Source organism: Eptesicus fuscus, chromosome 7 (genome assembly GCF_027574615.1).
Source record: "Eptesicus fuscus isolate TK198812 chromosome 7, DD_ASM_mEF_20220401, whole genome shotgun sequence".
Classification (NCBI taxonomy): Eukaryota; Metazoa; Chordata; class Mammalia; order Chiroptera; family Vespertilionidae; genus Eptesicus; species Eptesicus fuscus.
Genome location: NC_072479.1, coordinates 14,271,958 through 14,288,534, shown reverse-complemented (window position 1 = coordinate 14,288,534; position 16,577 = coordinate 14,271,958). Strand labels below are relative to the sequence as shown.

Here is a 16,577-nt window from a genome sequence, read left to right as displayed (position 1 = left end):
ATATAAAATAATTAAATTTAATGATTTTCTGTGTTGCTTGTTCTCAGTTCTGTAGCCTCTAGAAAGAGCTTGAAGTGCCCATCATTTTGACATTGTCTAATATTCTAGATGACTGTCAAAAATTATGTGCCAAGCAAACTCTCAGGAGCACGGCCTTCTCCTCACACCCTCCCTCTTCCCTGGGTCTCAAGAGCCCCGAGGCCCAACGCTTGTCTCCAAGGAGCTTGTCTCCAGCCTGTAAGAGCTCGTAAAATGGACGGCGTGTACTGTGAGTCTGCAACAAAGTGCAAGACAGCCCCTTCCCCTAAGCACCGCTGATCCCATTGGGGATACATGCAGTGCCAGATAACTGGGAGGGCGTTTCCTGTGGGAACCGTTTCTGGCTCCTCTGTGACTGGCTAGGATGCCCATTGATGTGCTCTGCTGACCCCCCTTGGCACTAATCATGTCTGCGATTGCTTGCTGAGTGGTCTGTGCACAACGTGGGTTTTATGCAGGCAGAGGCTCTGTCTATCGTACTAACTTTTGAATATCTAGTGCCTGGCCCATGTAGGTGTTCAGTAAGTACTTCTTGAATATATAACTAAACAGTGATGCAGACAATGAGTCTGACAGGAGTTCTCAGCCTGGGGAGACTAGAAAAGTACTCCAGGGAGAAGCTGGGATGGATAGGGCGTAGAAGGGGAGGGTCAGACCGTGGGGGCACAGTCCGTGGAAAGGCCAGAGCAGGGCCCATATTGGGAAGAGGTGAGGAGGATCTGAGGTGAGTGAGCAGAAATTTCCTAGGGGAATACAGTGGATTAGACATAGTCATATCCATCCTTCTCTCCAGGTCTACATATGGAAAGTTCTATTTCTAGAGAAAATGGCTTTCCCAGTTAGTGCGAAGGGAACGTAAACAGCGGGCACATTTCTCCTCCCTGTTTTATCATTTAATTTCTATATCCACCATGCATATGTAAACACAAATAAATTCACACATTCTAATAAACCATTGCATTTATTATACAGTAGGAAGCGTTGCCAGGAAACCAGTTGTCAAGCAATGCTATATTTTGAAGAGTGGGAGGTGTATAATTATCTTTAAATACTTTCTCGGGTTAGTAATTACCCCACCCCCACCCCAGCTCAAATCCACGTGACTCTCATGAATGGCTGTGCAGGGGAACGGCACGACTTGGGGATACCACCTGTCCATGACAGCCTCTCCTTCAGGGGTTCAAGCAGAGCAGTCCCAGACCCGTGGACAGGCCTGACCATGTCACCCCCACAGCCACTAACCCCAAACCCCGGGGAAAGAGGAGTTTAATCTAAGTTCTCGGCATAAACTGACTCCGAGTCAGCTCCTAACATGTAAAAGAAAGCAAACTTGATTCCTTTGGACTCTGAATACAAGCATCAGTGACTTCTGTAACATGACATTGTATCTAAAACATTTTTTGAAACTACAGCGTAAGCTATTTAAGATCCGACATGACTCTGTCCTGAAAATTCATTTCTCAGGAAAAAAATTGTGTTCCCAAATTTCTCTACAATATGAATAACCACAGTAATGGAAGAATCAGAGTCCCACGGAGACGAGACAGACTCCTCTGTACCGAGGTCTGGCCACCTCCAAAAGCCGCAGCTCACTAAGGACCAACCACCTGGGACCCAGTCCCCTTCCTTTACCCCTCTGTTCGCCCTCTCGTGTCCTCACGCTTACCCAGGGTAGTAAGTGCGTTTGGAAACTATAATTTTCTGACCCGAGCCATTTCTTCTCTGTGTAGTGACTTTTCCCTAGGTAGCAGGTAAGTGTCCCCCACAAAGGTGAGGTGCTCACTGGAGAGGGCATTCCAGCACCCACAGTGATAATAGGGGCCAGATCAGAACATGACCCAATGAACCCTCCCTGCTCTGCAAGCCAAAAAACGAGGTTCTCCCTGTGGTTCTGAGGAAACCACACCCTTCCCAGATGCACTTCACACTTCTCTAATCTCGTTGTACCAGGGTTTGGTAAAGGGGTTGTCCAGGGACAGTAGGTAGAAGTAATCGGGGATGACTGAAGGGATCATAAACAGCAGAGGTCTCCCTCCCTGGAAACCTAGAATACAGATGTGAGTGCAGATGTTCATGGACATTACTCCACGATTCAGCTCTGTTTCTCACCTGCCTTCTTCATTACCCAAACCATCTTCATTTCTCCCCATCTTCAACCGCCGCTGGGTCTCTCTACAGGACCTGCCAGCCCCTCAAGTGGATTTCCTGAGCTGAGCTCCCCAAGCAACCTCCCTGCCCAGAGCACTGCTTCTCTGTATCGGTACCTTACCGGCTGGAAGAACCACTCTTCCCCGTCACCCCAGCTAGAAATGTCGGCTGTCCCTTCCGTACCTTTCTCCACCCCTTTCTCTCTTACCCTGCACATCCAGGCAGGCTCAAAGGCCTATTGGTTTTGCCTCCAAAATTCATATCAATTCAGTGTCGTCTTTTCCATGAATAAAACTACTGCCTTCCTCCTCTTCAACCTGGATGGCTGAGAGAGCATTCTTCCCACTGTTCCTTGAGTAGAAGTTGACAGAGTGGTTGTTTGTGTTTGTTGTTTTATTTTCAAATCAAACCTCATCATATCATTCTCCCTCTCGAAGTCCTTAGCGCGGCCCTCTGCGTGGCCCTCCCGAGCATCCTCTGCCTTCTGTCCTTTGCAGTGCAGGCACTTGTTCAGTGTTTGGTCTCAGAGTTACACATACAGCTGCGTATTTTCTCTGCATTGCGAGGATGAAATTAGGGGTGCGCTTTAAACATGCCCCCATAGAATTAGAAGATGTGACTTGTTTTCTTGGGTCCATCTAGCGTAGTGGTTCTCGGTCATGCTCACACAGTAGAATCATGTAGGGAAATCTGAATTTCATAGCCCTCCCACCCTTCTCTCCTCACCGCCCCCCACCCCCACCCCTTTCCAGTCGCTACTGGCGCCGGTGGAATCGGTTCTGCAGAAGGAAGTGTCGTGCCGCAGTCAAGTCCAATGTCTTCTACTGGCTCGTGATTTTCCTGGTGTTCCTCAACACGCTCACCATTGCCTCAGAGCATTACAACCAGCCGCACTGGCTCACAGAAGTCCAAGGTGAGAGGCAGCCCCTGGCGCCATCCTGGTTTACTCTAGCACAAGCATGTCAAACTCAAAGGCTAACACGGACCAAATAAACAAGGCATGCGGCCCGTGGGCCGCGAGTTTGACATGCTTGAATCCCAAGGAGTGAGCCGTCACACGCAGAAGGTGGATGGGAAAGCGTCCAGTGGCCGGGGCTCTTGGCAGGTGCCATGCTGGGGACACCAAGGGCCTGGCAGCTCAAAAGCCCCACCAGTAGAATGCACACCTCATTGTAAACAAGCGTGGCTCCCCTGGCTGGGTCCATGCCATCTGCCTGCCGCCATAGTCACTGTTGGGCCCAGGTGACATGGACACGTGCTGCATGCACCTGGTTTGGCTCTCTCAGACCCTTGGCCGCCGACTTCCCAGAATGGGTTTTCAATCCTTCAGCTTTCCTGTTGCCTCCAGGTATATGTGGCGGTAAGTCCAGGTGGGCTGCACACGTGAGGATGAGGTGAGCAAAAAAGCAGGGGGAAGGGCAGCAGTGGCCTGAACACGGGGAGCCTCCTCGGTGGGTAGTTCGTGCTCAGGCCCTTCCCCAGAGCGACCCCTCAGAGAGGCCCTTGCTGGCCAGCGCCTCAGCACCGCCCAGGCATCAGGCAGACCAGGGTGCACTCCACACTCAGATGGCCTGGCTTCACCTCTGGGCTTATTGGTTTGGGTGGAGTACTTATCCCTCTGAACTTCACTTCTTATATCTGGAAAATGGGCAATAATACCTCTCAGAGCTGCTGTAAGGAGAAAGAAAGGAAGGCTGCAAAGCTTTTGTAGTAGATATAGTGCCTCCCCCCCACCACCACCCCTGCTTATTCTCAGTTTCACTTTCTAAGGTTTCAGTTACCTGTGGTCAATCATGATCTGAAAATAGTAAATGGAAAAGGCTAAAAATAATTGTGGCTAGGTGGTTAGAGCGTCTCCCCATGCACTGAAGGATCGAAGGTTCGATTTCTGGTCAAGGGCAGGTATCTGGGTTGCAGGTTGGATCCCCAGCCCCAGTTGTAGCATGTGTGGGAGGCAACCAATCAATGTGTCTCTCACAACGATGTTTCTCTCTCTTTCTCTCCCCACTCTGCCCCCCTCCTTCCCTTCCACTCTCTATAAAAATCAATGGAAAAATATCCTCAGGTACAGATTAACAAAAATAAATAAAAAATAAACAAACAAACAAACAAACAAATAAATAAATGAATAAATAAAATTGCACACTGTTCTGAGTAGTATTGTGAAGCCTCCCACTATTCGAGTGTGGATGTACAGGAAAAACAGTGAATATAGGGTTCAGTACTATCTCCGGTTTCAGACATCCAAAGGGAGACTTGGACTCAATCTCCTATAGATAAGGGAGATTGCTGTACTTGGTAAATGGATACCTCTTTCCCATCGATTTAGCCCTAATTGTTCTGTTTTGGTGGCTGTGGATGGGAGAGGTATCCTGGCTGGGAAGGGAGAATTTGTTTTTTTTCAGCGCTGATTATTACTGTGTTTTCTTTCTCCTCCTCCCCTCCTCTCACACCTGTTTGGATCCCATCCCACTCCTGAACCTGCCAGACACAGCCAACAAGGCTCTCCTGGCCCTATTCACTGCGGAGATGCTGCTGAAGATGTACAGCCTGGGCCTGCAGGCCTACTTCGTGTCCCTCTTCAACCGCTTTGACTGCTTCATCGTGTGCGGGGGCATCCTGGAGACCATCCTGGTGGAGACCAAGGTCATGTCCCCGTTGGGCATCTCTGTGCTGAGATGCGTTCGGCTCCTGAGGATATTTAAAATCACCAGGTATTGCCCTCCATTCACGGGACTCGGGGAGACGGCCTGGAGGGCAGGGAGGCAGAAAGGCCTGGGCGGCAGAGCAACTGCTGTTCCCAGAGGGGTCCGTCCTCGGCTCCATCAGGGAGGGAGCTGTGATTCACTTTACCTGGCATATCATTTAGAAGTCCCTTTGACTGCTAGTACCAGAGACTCAGCTCAGTGCTGTAAGCAAATTAGGGATTTGCTCAGCCACATAAAGGAAGCCCAGGTGGCTTCAAGATGGCATCGGGACCCCGTCTCCTGTTTGCTTTGCCTGCCTGCCACTCCAAGGTCACAAGGTGGCTCTTGGAGATTGAGCCTTCCTGTTCGAATTTGAGGCAAGCAGGAGGGGAATGACGGGGACACCCACCCCACTGAGCCAGCTCTCCCAGGAATCTCCCCCAGCTCTGTTCTCCTGACCCCCCAACTGTGAGAGACAGAAACACGGTCTAGCAGGTGGAGGCTCAGTCCCTTAACTGAAGAAGGGCCGTGGATATTGTGCCACAGAGGGCTTTCATCCCTCCTTCCCCACGCTCACCCCTCTATCTGTCTGTCCATCTGCCAGGTTCTGCAGTGATTCCCATGCAGAGGACAGGCAAGGCAAGGGTCGGGAGTGGAAAGCATATTCTAGGATAATCATTTTCAACTGAGTTTTGACCCATTTGGGATGATGAAATCAGTTTATTGGATCACAACCATCATTTTTAAACAGCTTTATTGAGATGTAATTAAGATACTAATAAATCACCCCTTTATACAATTCATTTTTTATATGTATTCAGAGTTTTGCAACCATCAGCACTGTCTGGTTGTAGACCATTTTCATCACCCCAAAAAGAGGCCCCATACTCATTCCTCATTCCCCACCTTCCTCCCAGGAGCAACCACTCATTGACTCTCTGTCCCTGGAGATCTGCCTCTTGTGAGCAGTGACCTGTGTGGACCATACAGTGCATGGTGTTTAGCTTCTTTCGCTTGGCAAGATGGCCGCCAGTTTCCCCCACTTGGTAGGATGGATAATACTCCATTCCTTTCTTGGCTGAGTAACATGCCATTGTATGGATATATGCCCCATTTTGTGTATTCATTCCTCGCTTGGTGGACTTTTGGCCACTATGAATAATGCAGCTATGAATAACTGATGTTCTAGTTTTTGGTATGTGTGTATGTTTCCATTTCTCTTGGATATATGCTTAGCAGTGGACTATTCAGGTCATTTAAAAACTCTGTGTTTAAGGTTTTGAGGAAACACCAAACTGTTTTCCAGAGACTAGGCCGTTTTACGTTCCCATCAGTGACGTATAAAGGTTCCAATTTCTCCACATTCTCGCTTTTCATGAAAGAGCGAAATAGAGTAAGGAAACATCAGAAGGCCTCACATGATCGCGTGCGTTTTTCATCACAATCTTTGAGATATGCATCTGAGTTGCAGTATAATATATATTTCTCACTGTGGGTTGTGGTCAGCGCATGTCAGAAGCACCTGGAAGGAAGCAAGTCCCTCTCCAGAAGAATCTGCTGTGGGGCCTGACTGACAGAAGGTGCATGGAAACCATCATCAGGATTGTGTTAGAGGGAGGGTGGGTCTCTCCCATTCAGGGCCCTGGAGTTAGGCAGATCCTGCCCAGAGTGTTCTGAACGTGACTGAGTGAGTCATCGGGGGCCCATCAAACATCCCGAGGTACTACTGTTCTCTGTAAAGAGTTTTCAGCAAGCACCTCGCACACGCTTGCTTGTTCCTGTGGTGGTGTCGGGGGTCAAATGGCAAAAGGATTTAAAGTGTTCACTTTAGGCAGAAGAGTGCCAGGCCAAGGAGACACATCCGGAGCGTTTATTATTAACCTAATTGTAATTGTTATTATCAGAGAACATGGCCTACGCAGACACACTCCCTTACTCTTGTTTCTCTACCATGTAATACTGTGACAAGCCCTGCGGTGGGACCTGGGAACAGGAGGGGAAGGGTTAGTACCAGACAATAGACTGAAAGTGTATGCAGAATTTAAATCCCCAAGTTTGACACTCCTGAGCAAAAAACCCCTCCCCCCCAAAAAAGAGCTCTTTATGAATGTCCTGAATATCTTGTCATTTCAAAAATTCTTGGTTTAAAAATAAAAGTAGCAGAAATATAGTAACAATCATTGTTAACGTGCATCAAGGCTGGCTCTGTGCCAGAGAATGTGATTGAACTCAAGTGCATTTGCTCCTCACAATTACCTGTAAGAGAGGGTGCTGATACACCATATGATCATTATTCCCATTTTGCAGATGAGAAAACTGTGGCTTAGAGTTAAGTCACTTTCCCAAGGCCACACAAACTGCTCAGGGGCAAAGCTGGGATTAAAAGGCACGCTGGACGTGGCTGGCATGGCCCAGTGGTTAGAGCATCAGCCTGTGTACCAAAGGGTCCTGGGTTCAATGCCCAGTCAAGGGCAGGTACCTGAGTTGCAGGTTTGTTCCCTGGCCCCCGTCAGAACCCGCTCAGGAGGCAACCAATTGAAGTGTCTCTCTCACATCGATGTTTCTCTTCTCTCCTCCTCTCTTTCTCTTTCCCCCCTTCCTCCCTCCCTTCCACGCTTTCTAAAAATCAATGGGAAAAAATACCCTCAAGTGAGGATTAACAAAACAAAACAAAAAAATGCACCTCTGTGTGCCTGGCTTCTGGTTCTGTGCAGTTCATGACCATGAACTCAGAGTTGACAGCTAAACTGTCTTGTCTGCGTCCCTGAGACAGAACTTACGGGACTTAGCATACTGATACTTGTTAGATAATCGCTGATTTTACTTTCTCCTCCTGGCGTCTGGTGATAGCTATTTTTAATTTGCAGTTTCTAGAACCTCTTAAATAATTCTCAAAGTCCATGTGTTTGGGGGTTTTGTTCTTGTTTTGCTTTGTTTTAATTCCTATATAAAAGAATTTTGCTTTTAGATATTGTCATAGCATCTTGAAGAGATTTAACATTCATTCTATTTTTAATCAATGACTTATCTATTTATAATCTGGAACTATTGCCAAGAAATTATTTTTTAACTCTATCTTTATTGGAGAGCCTCCCAGAGTCCCTCCATGAGAAAGATTAGTGTTATTTTCAGATCTCTATAAACAGAATAATTTCATTATCTAATTGGACGCTTTGGCAGAGGCCATCATCTTCCTGTTTTCCAGTCTCCGAACCCTCTGGGGGCTTTTGGAAAACAACAAAAAGACTATGCAGGGGAATCCCATGCTCCCTCTGAACCTTGTCCCTAATGCGCTCCAGAGACCAAGAAAATGCCTACGACGCGGCCTAGGGTGGGCGCTGGGCCTTGAGGCGGGTCATCTGTGCATGGTCCTGCCACCAAACAAGATTCTTTTAAAATCTCTCGGAGATACTTTGCGATGTCTCACTACTGGTTTCACAGTGTGTGCTGAACCAGTGATGTGATTCTCATACTTAGTTGAACTCGTTAGGAGGTCTCATTAAGGACCCACCTCTAGAGATTTTGACCAGCCAGTGGACAGTTCGTGCTGGCGGTCCCGTGACCTCGCTTTGAGAAACACTGGCCTAATTTTCTGCTGCTGTCCTTTGTCCACTTTTTGCCTAAAAGGTGAACCTTTGTATATATTTGGAAACCTTGATTTATTTTTCCCCCCTTAGCCAAGGATATGCTTTTTATTGATTTGAGAGAGAGAGAGAGAGAGAGAGACAGAGAGAGAGAGAGAGAAACATTGATGTGAGAGAAAAACATCAATTGGTTGCCTCCATCCGTTTAAGGATACTTGTATCTCCATCCCTATCCTGCTTGGAGTCTGTCTCCGGCTTGAGTCCTGTGGAATTCTCGCTTCTCTCCAATGACAGAAAGTGCCCTGAGCCTTGTTTGAACTGAAACTTTCATCTTGTGACCCTTTTCTTCAAATAGCTCAGGGCTGGGGCTTTTTCATTCTAGGTACAGAGCAGAGCATCACGCTTGCTCTAAAGGAAAGACCTTCCCAGTAACAGTACCAATAGCTTTGCATGCTTTGCAAACACTCTACCCTACCTCCCCTCTGACTCAGACAGGGCCATAACTAACTTTGTCCTGAGAGGAAAGAAAGGAAGAAAGAAAGAAAGAAAGAAAGAAAGAAAGAAAGAAAGAAAGAAAGAAAGAAAGAAAGAAAGAAAGGAAGGAAGGAAGGAAGGAAGGAAGGAAGGAAGGAAGGAAGGAAGGAAGGAAGGAAGAGGAAATCTCCTTGTGTTGGTGGCAATGATCTATTGCCGGTGGCATGTTTATAAAGCAAATTTCAGTGTGTAGTGTGGGCTTCTGTACACCATCCCAAGAATGGGAGGGGGAGGCAGGCAAGGGGGAAAGGATTCAGTCATGTGAGAAAACCTGGGGAAGCAGGTTCATCAGTGAGGAGCTCGGCCTTGCCCTTGCCTCTCCTTGCACCAGCCACAGGGATATCAGGACTCAAACCAGGAACAGGTTCGGAGCAGGAGAGGGATGGAGGTATAAGTACCCCTGAACACGTGGTGGCAACTTAAACCCAGGGAGGCACGGGGGAGGTGACAAAAGTGAAGTCAGGGTCAGCAAGTGAGAGAATTTAGGTGATGAAGGAACTGGCCGGGTCAAAAGCCCTGACATGCACCCTGCTTTAAGGAGAAGGCAGTGGGCTGGGTCTGACGGCGGGGGGTGGGGGGGGGGGGCAAAGACACACTTTGGAGGCAGTGATTCAGAGCCCCCGAAGGACTGAAAAGAAAAGTTGACCCCAAGGATGACTGCGCAGGTGGAGTGTCTGAGGATGGGGTGGTGTGTGCTTCGGGGCTGCGTCCCCGCGATCTGGATGTGGACACAGGTGTGCGGTGTTCTGCAGGGAGGGCGCCGAGTTCTCCTGGGCTCCTCTCCGAGGTCCAGGACCTTCACACTTGGTTCTGCAGCTGCTTGCTTTTCTCCAAAGCTCTTTCTTTTTGGGTGTGTGAGTGTGTGTTTCATGGTTTTAATGAATTGTGATAAAAGCCTCAGTGGATTGTGAGTATGCCATTAACCTCTCTAGTTTACCACCAGCTAATGTTCCTCTGAGACCCGCGCAGCACCAGACCTCAGGCCATGGCTGTAATGGCCATCAAGAACCAGACTGACGCTAAGGAGAGTGCCTGAGGGTCTGGAAGGGCTGCCCACCACTTGGCCTAAATGGTATTTCATGCCACCCTGCCCGGAGGCTGCCCGGGCCCTCCTGCTTTCAGCTCAGGCATGTCTGGCTCCAACTCTGCCTCTCCTCCGAGCCCTGTGTGTCCTTTGCCACAGCGCCTCGTTAGCAATCCCTTTGTCTAGGTCTCAGAGCCCCCCACATGCACAGGAGGGGCGGACAGGCTTCTGGTCAACACGCTGGGTACCCTCATGATGTCTGAGGGAACAAAAGTGCAGGTGGCAGCCCAGTGCGGGCGGACCCCACCCTGCCCGGGTTGAACGGGAAGCCACAGGGGTTTGAAGGCAAACAGCATAAACAACCACCGTCTCCATTTGTCTCACCTGCATCTCACCGGTGTGACTGGCTGAAGGCGCAGCGTCTGTTCAGCCAGGTGTTTTTCGGGAGGAGGGCGGTGGTGTCAGTGGACCTGGCTGCAGTTTGGCTCTTAAACAAAGGCTGCCTGGTGCCCTCCAGCCCGCGGCCTTTGGTTTGCATGGAGTTCTTCCCAAAGGAAGTCCCGCGTTCTCAGAGCTCCGGAGATCCCGTGCCAAGGGTCTCGGCACCATAGCCACCCAGTTTTCTGTAGGGCAAATGGGCACATAATAGCTTTTTTCTTTCTTTGTTTTTATACTGAGGTATCATGACATATAACATTATATTGGTTCCAGGTGGGCCACAGGATGATCTGATGTTGTCTCTATAGTAGTGCCCCTATCCACGGTTTCTTCATTTCAGTTGCCTGAGGTCAAACACGGTCTGAAAATATGAAATGGAAAATTCCAGAAATGAGCAGTTCATAGGTTTTAAATTGCACACTGTTCTGAGGAGAAATCTCATGCAGTCCCGATCTGTCCCCCCCGGGACGTGAATCAGCCCTTAGTCCAGCACTGTACACACTCCCTGCCGCTGGTCAGCCGCCGTCTTAGTTATCAGATCAGCTGGTCACGGTATCGCAGTGCTTGTGTTCAGTAACCCTGATTTACTTAATAACGGCCCCAGGGCACAAGAGTAGTGATGCTGGCAATTCAGAAATGCCCCAGAGAAGATGTAAAGGGCACTTATGCATAGGAAAAACAGCATATACAGGGCTCGTTGCCATCTGTGGTTTCAGGCATCCACCGGGGTCTTGGAATGTATCGCCCTGTGGATAGGGGACTGCTGTATTGTGAAGTGATCACCACAGTAAGTCTAGTTGACATCTGTCACCACACACAGTTACCAAAAATATCTTTTGTGGTGAGAGGATTTTTAAGATTTAACTCTCTTAGCAACTTTCAAATAAGCAATACAGTATTATTAATTATAGTTGCCATTCTGTAGATTGCATAGCCATGACCAATTTATTTTTTAACTGGAAATTTGAACCCCTTCACTTACTCAACCCACTTCCCCACCCCTGCCTCTGGCAACCACCAGTCTCTTCTCTTGCTGCATAATACAGGGTGTCCCCCAAAAATGTATACACACTTTAACAGCCAATAGCTGTTAAATGAAAGTGAAACGTACTTTATAATTATTCAAAGTGTATGTATACATTTTGTGGGGACACCCTACAGTTTGACATGTGATCTGGCAATGGAACAGTCAGGAATCTCAGACACTTGACCCACAAATTTAGGGAAAGAAATGATATGGGGGAGGTGCAAATTGCCACTCCTCACTGTTGGGCCAAATATGTGCGTGTGAGAAGTCCCACCACCACCCCACCTGTTCCCACCACACACACTTCGTCCCCCTGCCTTTCCCACCTTAATCTACATCGACACATTCCCTTCGCACAGCTGGGAATTCTCATTATAAATATGCTCTAAAGTTCTGGTTTCTAAACATTAGTTGACTGACAAATGCTGGAGTGGTCGCATGAGGATCACACGAGGCCCGGAGCCAGAGACTATGACTTCATGGTTCCCCGGGGGTCCTGGAAATCAGTATTTAAGACACACGATCACTGTTCTCAGTGGTTTCTTCTTCAGCACTTTTGGGAATGCTGCTCAGACGTAAACGGGAAGGGCAGTCTAGCCCCAGAAAGGCTCTCTCACTTCTTGTTTAAACACAACAATGACTACAACTTCCAGCCTATGGGGACCCCAGGCAGCCCGCCACATGTACTGGGTTACACAGACTTTATCTGGGGACAGTGATGGAGAGAATAGAAGAACAGAACTTCTGGTTCCTGCCCTCAGGAACTCAGAGCCAATTCTGGTGAGACAAGACTGTCACAATGAAAACACTCAAGAGCGTTTGTAGAACAGATACAACTAAGTGTATGATGTTCTGAAAACAGAGGGTGAATGACTGGCTCAACTTGGAAGGAGAAAGGAGCATTAAAGGAGCTCATATTGACATTCAAACTGGTGGCCCACCTGCTCTGTCGCTTCCTATGGAATGGTTCTCTGGAGAGACCTGTCAGGCTGAGGGTATGGTTGTGAGGCTGCATGGGGGTGCGCGTATGTCACTCTCTTAAGCAGCGAAACCACTTCACTGTATATGTGGTAATAAGCTGGGAGTGTCTTAAGTGGAGGAAATCTGGATGGTGACCAGGAAGGCAGAGAGCCAGCATGGAGCTTGGGGACACAAGATTTCTCTGTTCTTACATGTGCTGCTGACCAAGGCTGCCTCCCTTTTGCTACAGGGCATTTCCTTCTCTGAAACTGACCATCTCACAGGTATCCAGGCCTCATCCAGCAGCCAAAGGGATTTTCCCAAGCTATCATGAAGGACCTCAGTGTTTACTTACAGTGAAGAGAAGGTTGTTGACTATAAGGAACCACACCCATAGCCCATCTGCCTAGACCAGTTATGGGCAACCTTTTGAGCTTGGTGTGTCAAACTTCGCCAAAAAACTGAGCATAACTTGGGTAGTGTGTCACTTTGAGGAAAAAACATTTCGCAAATGTTTCATCCTCTGGAGCAGCAAATGTTTCATCCTCAGCATGCAGCTGCCTCAGCGGCCGCGTGTCATCAGAAATGGCTACGCGTGTCAGTGCTGACACGCGTGTCATAGGTTCGCCATCACTGGCCTAGACTGTCCCTGTGAGTGAAACAGGTTTTCCCAAACTTACCTGCTTATCAGAACCCTCTGGGATGCTTGTTAAAAATACAGGTGCCTGGTTTCTTCGGCTGAATTCCCAAAAGTGTGATTACTGGGTCATAGGCTGTTCCATTTTTAATATTTTGAAGTAACTCCATACTGCTTTCCACAGTGGCTGCACCAGTCTGCATTCCTACCAACAGTGCATGAGGGTTCCCTTTTCTCCACATCCTCGCCAGCACTTGTTGTTTGTTGATTTATTGATGATAGCCATTCTGATAGGTGTGAGGTGATATCTCATTGTAGTTTAATTTGCATTTCTCTAGTGATTGGTGAGTTGAGCATTTTTTCATATGTCTATTGGCCATCTGCATGTTCTCTTTGGAGAAGTGTCTATTCAGGTCTTTTGCCCATTATTTTTATTGGATTGTTTTTTGGTGTTGAATTTTATAAGTTCTTTGTATATTTTGGATACTAACCCCTTATCAGATGTATCATTGGTGAGTATGTTCTCTAATTCAGTAGGTTGTCTTTTCATAATGTTGATGTTTCCTTTACTGGGCAAAAACTCTTTAATTTGATGTAGTCCCATTTGTTTATTTTTTCTTTTGTTTCCCTTGCTCAAGGAGATATATCAGAAAAATATTGCTATGATAAATGTCTGAGATTTTACTATGTTTTATGATTTTGAGTCTAACATTTAAGTCTTTAATCCATTTTGAGTTTATTCTTGTGTGTGATGTAAGAAGGTAGTCTAGTTTCATTTACTTTGCACATTATCTGTCCAATTTTCCCAACATCATTTGTTGAATAGACTATATAATTTGAAAGAATATCTGCACCCCAATGTTTATTGCAGTCTTATTTACAATAGCCAAGATTTGGAAGCAGCCCAAGTGTCCATCAGTAGATGAGTGGATAAAAAAGCTGTGGCACATTTACACAATGGAATACTACTCAGCCATGGGACAGCATGAATGGACCTGGAGAGCATAATGCTAAGTGAAATAAGCCAGTCAGAGAAAGACAAGTACCACATGATTTCACTCATATGTGGAATTTAATGAACAAACTGAATTAACAAGCAAATGGAGACAGACTCGTAGATAGATAGCAGGCAGACAGCTCTGGTGGGAGAGGGGGGTGTTGTTGGAGTGGAGGGATTGAGCAAAAAAGAAAGAAAAAGAACTCATGGACACAGACAACAGTGTGATGATTGTTGGGGTTAGGGAAGAGGAGTGGGTGGAGGTGAAAGAGGGTATAATGGGGATAAATGGTGATGAAAAAATAAAATAAAGAAAACATAAAATAAATGCAGATGTCTGAGCCTCAAATTGCAGCTATCGAATCAGGATCTTCAGAAGAGGGGCTTTAAAAAACAAAACAAAACACAATTCTTTGGGCAGGGTACACTTGGGAAACTGCTAAGTGACGCACCCTCTCTTACCTGTGGGTGACCTAACTCTTGCCTCTGCTGGACAGCTGCTGCCTGGGTGAGCCTGAGGGGAGCATTCCTGGGGGGTGGAAAGTGTTTTTTCTATTTAAAACCCACAGTGGTAACAATACCAGTATAACTACCCTTTTCAACTGTGCACCAGACACTATACTGGAAGCTTTTTATTTTATAATATCTCATGTAATCCTCCCAATAACTTACTGAAGTGTGGGTTATTGTCTCTATTTCCTCAGCGGGAGGCAGAAGGACAGGAAGTTAAGTGTCTTGTCCAAAGGCACACACAGCTAGCAGCGGCAGAGCTAGGTCAGAACTCCGTCGCTTCTGCATTACACGTCATCGATCCTGGGACCTTGAATCAACTAGCTGCACATTCCAATGGGGAGCTTACCAGCCCAATTCCGAACACCACCCCAAGGAAAGGGGAAACGAGGAGGGAGCTGAAATTTACCTTAAACTCCAGTGGATGTGTGAATGAGGAATGAAGTCCAGGAAAGCATAGGAGAAGGGTGTTGATTCCTCATTTGGTCCTCAGGTACTGGAACTCCTTAAGCAACCTGGTGGCATCCTTGCTGAACTCGGTGCGCTCCATCGCCTCCCTGCTACTACTGCTCTTCCTCTTCATCATCATCTTCTCCCTCCTGGGGATGCAGCTCTTTGGAGGAAAGTTCAACTTTGATGAGATGCAGACTCGGAGGAGCACGTTTGATAACTTTCCCCAGTCCCTCCTCACCGTGTTTCAGGTATGGACTCTCCTCTGCTGGGCTTGTGACCTGTGGGGGTGGGGTGGGGGGGGTAATCGAGTGGTGGGGGGAGTGGGGAGCACGAAGAAGGAGCCTGGCAAGGTTGGGGAAAACTTCACTCTTGCATGGGCAGCCAAAGCCAGCTAGATCAGCACAGAGGGTCCATGCCAGGGGAACCTTGAGCTCCTTCTATAGTTTCTCCCACCCATAGGCCCCCATGGAATTTCCCTGTTGGGTGGACCATTGAAAAAAGATCTAATTGAGAGGTTTAAAAACTCTTCCTAGCCTTGGGAACCTTTATTCAAATAGATTCTACATGGAAGCCCAAAATATAAACAAATAAAAGCAGACTACTCTGTTGTGGGAGGGGAGGATGGAGCTCTGTCTGTCTATCCACCATGCTTGCCCCTAGAAATATATAGCTAGCCTATCACATTTGTGCTTTCATAGATATTTTGGTTTAGGGCAAAGCTAAAGTAGCACTTGTTTAAGTTTAAAAGTAGATTGATTTACAGATAAAAATGAATAACAATGTGGATGTTGCCAAAATCTTAAAGCTGGGACCCAGGTGACTAATGCTTGGAGAGAACTGGGTTGTGTGTTATTCTCCCAATGGACACATTCACATTGGTAAAGGGGCCCTTGATGCCTTAACCCAGGGAATGGCTAGCGGTGGGCATCCCATGCACCATATGTGGGCAGTGGGAGGTGCTTTGACCAGGAAGCCCTGTGGGTCACCTCTCAAATAATAGTGTGCCGGTGGCCATGCACTTCGAGGACAGGGTCAGCCTGCCAGGTCCAGCTCAGTGGCCCGGGGAGGAGAGCTGGGGCAGGAGGGCCAGAGGTGGAAGGAGATTTCAGGCGTTCTTGTTAGCAGAGCGGGACAGGGCAGGGGAGTTTCGGGTTTGCTGTTGGTCTAACACTGTGTCCCTTATTGGTGGGAATGTGTCATTCAGATCCTGACCGGGGAGGACTGGAATTCGGTGATGTATGATGGGATCATGGCTTATGGCGGCCCCTCTTTTCCAGGGATGTTAGTCTGTATTTACTTCATCATCCTCTTCATCTGTGGAAACTGTATCCTTTGCTCCTGCCTCCCCATCCCTGCCACCCACCCTCCCTCAGCCTACAGCCCGATGCCAAATAGGTGTGCCCGCAGGTCATGACTCAGGGTTGAAAACTGTAGTTGCCTGTCCACAGGGCCCCCAGGCAAGTGGGGAAAGGCATCTTCTGGGGGAGAAAGCAGTTCTCAGCCCAGACCACCTTAGCTGGAGGAGGGGCTCAGTGGAAG

The 16,577-nt window shown here is 47.8% G+C and overlaps 1 protein-coding gene across 1 annotated transcript in view; it reads left to right on the top strand.

The window, feature by feature from the left end:
- Positions 1–16,577, top strand: part of CACNA1C (calcium voltage-gated channel subunit alpha1 C) — a 592,062-nt gene that overhangs the window by 473,295 nt on the left and 102,190 nt on the right. The window contains exons 12-15 of the mRNA XM_054718756.1: positions 2,940–3,100; positions 4,676–4,901; positions 15,079–15,286; positions 16,243–16,363. Coding sequence (XP_054574731.1) covers positions 2,940–3,100; positions 4,676–4,901; positions 15,079–15,286; positions 16,243–16,363 — 716 coding nt within the window. The remainder of the gene's footprint in view (positions 1–2,939; positions 3,101–4,675; positions 4,902–15,078; positions 15,287–16,242; positions 16,364–16,577) is intronic.